Genomic DNA, 7,427 nt, shown 5'->3' with positions numbered 1-7,427 from the left:
ACATAGTATGTGCATTTTAATATTTGCTAAGTAGTAGTGTTTAATCACGCCTTAAGGAGTTTGAACCGTACAATTCTAAACATGTTTGGACATAAAAATTAGATTATTTTAAATAAAATGAAATAAGTATAGCTCTTAAAAATTAACACGTTTGGTTTTCACACAAATATTTTGAATTTCTCTTTCTTCTGCAAAAAGGACCCTAACTTAGTATGCACTTCTTGTACATATAATGCAAGCAATCCATCTAATAAATAACTTAACCTTTCACAGTAAACCTACAGATAGCATCCTGCTCCACACAGAAGCTGGACGTCTTTTCCTTCTCTAACATTAGCTGTTTATTTTGTAGAGTGTAGATTCTAGAGAAATAATGTATAATACACCTGTTGCCATATGTGGATACTTACCACATTTAGAAAACAGCGGTGAATTCTATTGACAGTGGCTCTTAGTCATTAACATGCTGTGGAACACCTCATGAGCTTGATAAAAATATCAGTTCCCAGGTCTACACCTAAAGATCCTGTTTAAGTGGCTTCAACAATCACTGCTCAAACACTCTATGTCAACTCAGAATCCTGACCAGAAAGTGGTTGCAATGGATAAAGTATCATCTGCTGAAGAATAGGGTAAGATTTGAGTATAGGTGGATCATGTTTCGGGAAATAACTTGGTCAGTGGTTAACAGCATAGTCTGTAGTTCAATAAAAGTCCAGTTTTGAAATGCAATTGACATTTTACGTGCTGTATAACCTCAACCAAGTTGCCTAACCTTTCTGAGCCCTGGGTTACTTTTCTGTCAAATGGAGGTATTAATAGTGCCTAAGCTGTACTATTGCATTGGTAAGATTAAATGAACAATGCATAATAAGCACTCAGTAGGAGTAAGCCTCAACAATGTAAGTAATTGCTATTAAAAGCTTGATTCATCATGAATATGCGCTACAGAATACTCTGATTAATGGTGTCCATTCAAGTAGCGAATTCTCCTAGAGCATGCATATTACGATTTGAGTTATAACATATTCGTAGTTTCAATGCTCCAGAACTGCGCCTCCGTTGTAAAGTGGGTAACTCTGTGGTAGCCCCTCCCCATCTCTCCCAATTTCCCTCCATTTCACCTCTTCCTAACCTTTGCCTATGATTCCTCTTAACCAGTGATTTTAATATGTCAGAAAAACAAAACCAAACTCAATACTGGTTTACCTTTTAAAAGAGCATCTTTATTATTTCCCCAGGCCGATCACAGCCCTGAACAAAAGCATCCGATACACATTGGTCAGTCTGGTGGCTTTGGTACCATGACTGCCTACAGTAAGCCAATGACAGCCACTCACTCGTCACCAAACACAGTGTGAGGGAAGGGGGAGGGCACAGGGGAACTCTCAGAGCAAACAATCACAAACACACTGTGAAATTGAAAATAAATTACACAAACTAAATAGTATAAATAAATAAAAATTTAAGTTAAAAAGGGTCCCACAGTGGCTGTTGGGCAACAACCAGTCCATAGAAGAGGTAGCTGTGGAGGTCACAGGGATGTTCCCAAGGCTCAGGCTCCTGCTCCCCACTGGGTCCACCGAGGTCACTGGGCCTCGAAGCTTCCAGACCACTCAGGCACTCAGCTCCAGGTCGCTGACGTATTTCTGGACCCAATCCTCACTGGGGTCAGCACAGACCTGCCGGCCTCTCTTGGTTAGGAAGCTGTGGAGAAGGGAGGAAGGTTAAGCACTGGGGAATCCAGCAGGGGAATCCTGGGCCCACCGTGGCCACTCCATCCGCTCTCTGTCCTGGGCAGCTCAGGGCCTGCTCCTCTCTCAGCGACCCCTGCCTGTCTCCATCTAGAGAGCTTCTCTCAGGGACTCCGGGCGGGGGGCTCTCAGAGGGTCTTGCTGCCTCCTTCTTCCTGTCCCTTTCCTCCGGGCTGGGGCAGCCTTTCCTGACTCTGTAACACCTGCCCCACTCCAGCCCCAAGTCAGGTCACACCTCGGAGCCCTGCGTCCTGTATCCCTGATAGGCTCTGGAAGGCTGGGCCTTTCCAGGATGGCCTTCTGTCCTGTCTGTGCCCCCACCCGACCCTCCCTACCTCCCTAGAGGCGAGCAGGAAGACTGGCACTTACATGACACCGGGCTTGGAGCACTGGCTGCTGGTCTCAAAGTAGTCAGCTATGAAATTCTGTGGAATCTGCCGGGAGATGTAGCTGAAGCAGCAGGAGGTCGGGGTGTCAGCAGCAACTGTGGAGAAAAGACAATAAGCCCGAGTCAGAGATCAGAAGAAAAGGCCAGGCAGCTTCTGAACCCTGAGCAGGTGAGGAAGGCAGGCTTGCTCAGACCAAGTGACCAGAAGGCATTTGGGCGTTTTTGCTGAGAAATGTCTCTTTGTTTCTATTTCCTTCTTTCCCCTTGACTCTTCATACTGGGTTCTCTGTTTCTCTGTGTGATCCAGATACCTGAACAGACTGTTCTCTTATCTCAGCTCTCTTCAGGGAATTTTGTCTGGTTCAAGAAGTCAGACCCCAGCCCAAGAGAAGCCTTGGACATCTCTCATAAGACATCCAAGGGACAGGGCTCCTGGGAGACCTAGGGTAAGCTGGAGAGTGAACAACAGGCCCCACTGGGAAGTAACCAGCCCTGGATTCTGCCTCTTGTAAACTGATTTGTTTCAAACCCTGTCTTTCTATCTGTACAAGGGACTGTAACTCCCCTGCCCCTGCCTAGATTCTCATACCTGGAGACTAGGGGGCTAAGATCCCTTCTATAGATAAAAATTCTTGAAGACAAAGACCTAGATGTTTGGCAGCCCTTTAATAAATTCTCTTTTCTCTTGGGGCTCTAAGGCCACAAGAAAAGACTGATGTGGTCTAACCATGGCCAAAGAGTGGTGATACCCACAATGAAACTTGGACTCACATGTTGCCGAGATCTGGTTGCAGAGAACCACGGTGCAGAGGAGGACAGCAAGGGCAGCAGTGGAGACCTGCATGATTCTGAGCAGGTGATGGAATGTAGGCTCAAGTGTCAGCAGAACCAAGAAGGGACTGACCCCTCTCTGCTGCCTGTGTCCTTCTGAAGTCTGAAGCCCTCTCTCCTTCTCTTTATAGGCAGCTCTGGCGGATGGGGAAATGGAATCTGGGGGTGAGGAGGGAAATTTTTAAGCATAGTGATGCTGTCATGCTGAGTGTTGCACAATTCAGGGTGCCCGGTGACCACAGGGGCTCAGGATATCCAAGAATAGCATCTCTGAGTGATTCTCTAACTCTCAACTCTCAACCCATGACTGGTTCCAGCTTCATGGGGAAATGGTTTCTCCTGTGAGTGTGAAGAGGGGTGTGTGTCAACCCAAAGCTATTCTTAGCTGGTCCTTTCTCATAAGAACAGGTCTATGCATGAACTCTCCGGCCCCATTCCTTCCCACAGAGCTGCAATTCTGCTTCCTCAGCTGCTATAGCCACAGGGGTAGGGTTGATGGGGTGATGCTGTGGAGGGCTGCACAACCCTTCCTCCTCCCAGAGGCAAGGAACTGAATGAAAGCTGAGGAATAGAAAGCATGAGGTCACGTTTCAGTCATTTGTCTATTTATTAGTCACGGAGTGACTAGGGTGCTGTGTTAAACGCTAGTTGTGGATCATAAAAATACTTGAGAGGTGGGTGTCAATATGTCAGGTGCCTAGAAATATTCATAACCATTAACCTAGAAAAAACATTTCTAGGAAAGAGTTCTGTGGAAACAGCCCAAATATGGAGCCATCTTCAAACATAAAGACCCCCGACCCAGCGTCATTTATAACTCTAAATTCAGCAAAGCTCATTTCTCTCCATCAGGGGATGATAAATTATCCACTAGATCATTTATTATTAAGTCTCTAAAATGAATGAAGTGGCATAAATATGCTTATAACATCAGTGGTTTAAAAAAAGCAAGATACGACATTATGCAAATTCTACAAACTTTGAAGAATTGTACAAATATATTTATATATTTGTACAATTATATAAATATATATATTTATATATTTTATACACACACACACACACACACACACACACTCCTTGCCAACTCTAGGCGTGGAAAAAAATACAAAGGCTTGGAAATACAAACCTTGAAGAATGAATAGTGCTTATATGTGTGTGATAGGTCCCTGGGTGATTTATTTTCTTATTTTTTTCTTTTTCTGAATTTTTCTCATTTTACTTAGTAAGACTTTATTACCTTCTTGGTCAGCCCACAAATTCATGAACTAATTTTGTTTTAAAACATTTCCAGCATTACTGGCTGAAAGTGGATTGTGGTCAGTTGTTTAATCTGAAAGAAATTATTGATAAATACGCTAAAGTTTCTGTTCAATGGTCTTTGCCAAAATGAAGCCTTGATTTTCCATTTCTTTGAACCATTTTAAGGATCCTATACTGTACTTACATAAATCATGCCAAACTGAAGCAGGTTTTTCCTTATTCTTTTTAATACATAATTTCAGTGGTGTGGAAGGGTCTCTACCTTCTCAGCCAGATTATATGCTTTTTTTTTTCTTTTCCGTACTTTGTTATTTTATTCTTTCACAATCAATCAGTATACCTCATTTTATAGTGAGAAATAGATTTAGTTGGTTTTAATAATCTTTTTTTCTGAGATGCCCCTGGTCTCATGGGGGCAGGTAGAGTATGTGAACAGGTAATTGTAGCACTTAGCAGAAAGTGCTAAGACTCCTCACAGAAAAAGAAATGAAAGCTCAGAACCCCACAAGGGGAAGAAGTGACCTTCCACCAGAGGGTTGGGGAAGGCTTCATGGAAGGGATGGAACTTTATTTGTGTCTGGATAACTGCCCGGGATTTAGGCGTCTATAGATGGGTGGGCAGTGGAGGCCCAGCTGAGGCAGAGTCCTGGGTGTGACATTGTGGGCTCAGAGGAAAGAGGGGGTGCTTCAGTGGAGCTGCAGAGTGGTGGCCGAATATGGACGATAAAGCTAAATTGGGACCAAACCAGGACAGGCCTTGAATTCCCCCCAAAGGGATTAGAGTTGATACGTTTGATGCTGGAGAACAATGGAGGACAGAAGCCAAGTGGGACCACGCCTTTGGAATTCTGTCCTTCCTAAGTGTCTGTAGAGTTAGGTCTTTTAATACACATGAGCTCTGTTTCCATCCCACCCCAATGATGGCTAGTGCCAGTCTTGAGGGAGGAGAAGCAGAGGCAAGATCAGGGGCCGTGGTAGGTTTCACCGGAGCTTTGGCATCCACGTATCTTCCCCTATTGCTACCAATTCCAAATAAAGGTATCTCTGTCACTTGTTTCATTAGAAACCTACATCACAGCAATGCCTCCTTCTCACCCCACCCTCTGCCTCCCAGCTCTCGGTTGATACCCCGAATTGCATTCCCTCACTCACTTCTTAGGGGAACCCCCTCCATACTCGTGATTCCGTTTCTGAGAGCTGGCTTCTGTGAGTTGCGGAGGATGAGAAAAGGAAATGGAAACTGCTGAATCAGTCAGTGTTCTGGTTAGGGGCATCCTCTGCCTCTGTGATTACTGCACAGTGTGTTATAATTAGTTATCTATGTAACTTTCTTTTCAAAAATCTAGACCATGTCCTGTTGATTTTATTTTAGTTTATTTTTCTCAAGAAATTTACAGTTTAATGAAGGCAATGTGGGAGTTTGGAAACAAACTTTTATTTCGTGCTAATGATAGATTAGCAACTACACAAATTTTAGTTCACAATAAGTAATATTTACTGAGAGACCACCATGCACCAGTTTCCACAATAAGGATTTACATGTTTGAACTGTTACTCTTCAAAACAGCCCTGTGATTTAGTTACCATTATACTTTCTCAGTTGAACAGGTGAAGAAACCAAAGTAAATAGAGGTTAAGCAATTTTCCTAAGGCCATAAAGCTGATGACTAGCAGAGCAGGGATTCAAATCCAGGTAGTCTGACTCTAGGTACCACACGCTACACGTTCTGTACCACAACTTATTATATTTGATCCTCACAACAATCCTATAATGGCAGATTTTTTAGAGTGTCTTCTCAGATCATAAACCAACCTCAGACCATGTCTTGTTGGTTGATTTAAACCAAATCCTAGCACATGATAGTTATAACACAATGAGCCTCCAGACCTAGTCTCTATCTCTTATTATTGTGGTCTTTATAATAAAGGTGATTTATTGAATATATAATTCTATTTCACTGTTTATATATTAGTAAGACTTTCCCTATCAATCCCCAAACCAGGAAATATATTTCTTTACCATGTGTTTTTGCTTGGAGTGAAATATGGTTGCATACGTAGCATGTGCTTAATTTATATACCTTGAACGAACAATGTAAAGGAGATGTAGGACGGGGTTGAGTTGGGAGGGTCTTAGGCATTTCCTGGGTGGTAAATTGATGTTCCCAGTTGAAATAACGAACCCAGGGTCATGCAAATGGAATTGGTCAGTTTTATATTCCACTGTCTGTGTTAGTTACCAGTGTATCTCCAGTGATAACCACAATGCCTGACATATAGTGAAGCATAATATCTATTTGATGAATAAATAAATCACTGATTTGACTAACAATATGTGTTATGCCTGAACTCTCACTATGGAGTTGAAATACTAATGGGAAGGGTAGGATAAGAAAGGCCATGGTGAGTGGGAGGGGGGAGAGGATCAGGAAAAATAACTAATGGGTACTAGGCTTAATACCTGGGTGATGAAATCATTTGTACACCAAACCCCCATGACACAAATTTACCTATATAACAAACCTGCACATGCATCCAAACACACACACACACACACACACACACACACACAAAGAGAATCAGGAGAGAGAGTCAGAAATGTGATGGGTCTCCAGAGCCAAGGAAGAATCTTTAAATAAAATGAGAATTGAAGCGGGGCACGGTGGCTTATGCCTGTAATCCCAGCACTTTGGGAGGCCGAGGTGAGCAGATCACCTGAGGCCAGGAGTTTGAGACCAGCCTGGTCAACAAGGTCTCTACTAAACATACAAAAAACTAGCCAGGCGTGTTGGCACATGCTTGTAGTCCCAGGTACTCGGGAGGCTGAGGCAGGAGAATCACCTGAATCCAGGAGGTTGCTGTGAGCCAAGATCGCACCACTGCAACTAGCCTGGGTGATAGAGTGAGATTCCATCTTGAAAAAAAAAAAAAAAAGAAGGTGAATGTCCTGATAAAGATGCAGTTTGAAAGAGAAATGTAAATTAAACTTATATAAAGAAGTTTTCAGTAACTTGGATCTAAAAGATTATGATTTGCTTTAGAAAGAAAGAAAGAAAGGAAGGAAGGAAAAGAAAGAAAGAAAAGAAAGAGAAGGAGAGAGAAAGAAAGAAGAAAGAAAGAAAGAAAAAGAGAAAGAAAGAACGAGAGAAAGGAAGAAAGAAAACAGAAAGAAAGAAGATGAAATAAAGAGA

General features: G+C 42.7%; 2 protein-coding genes across 2 annotated transcripts in view; one reads left to right on the top strand and one right to left on the bottom strand.

Annotated features, from left to right (window-relative positions):
* Window positions 1–1,204: 1,204 nt before the first annotated feature.
* Window positions 1,205–3,084, bottom strand: CCL3 (chemokine (C-C motif) ligand 3). The gene is made up of 3 exons (XM_011999388.1): window positions 2,914–3,084; window positions 2,124–2,238; window positions 1,205–1,707 (listed from the first exon to the last, which is right to left on the bottom strand). Exons 1-3 carry the CDS (start codon window positions 2,984–2,986, stop codon window positions 1,617–1,619), a joined length of 279 nt encoding a protein of 92 aa, XP_011854778.1. The 5' UTR covers window positions 2,987–3,084; the 3' UTR covers window positions 1,205–1,616.
* The window catches only part of CCL4L2 (chemokine (C-C motif) ligand 4-like 2), a 17,137-nt gene continuing 12,647 nt past the window's right edge, over window positions 2,938–7,427 (top strand). Inside the window, exon 1 of the mRNA XM_011999390.1 lies at window positions 2,938–2,966. The gene's annotated coding sequence lies outside the window, so the exon portion shown is untranslated. The remainder of the gene's footprint in view (window positions 2,967–7,427) is intronic.

The sequence above is a fragment of the Mandrillus leucophaeus genome, unplaced genomic scaffold (genome assembly GCF_000951045.1).
Source record: "Mandrillus leucophaeus isolate KB7577 unplaced genomic scaffold, Mleu.le_1.0 Scaffold590, whole genome shotgun sequence".
Taxonomy (NCBI): Eukaryota; Metazoa; Chordata; class Mammalia; order Primates; family Cercopithecidae; genus Mandrillus; species Mandrillus leucophaeus.
This window is presented reverse-complemented; position numbering and strand designations above follow the sequence as displayed.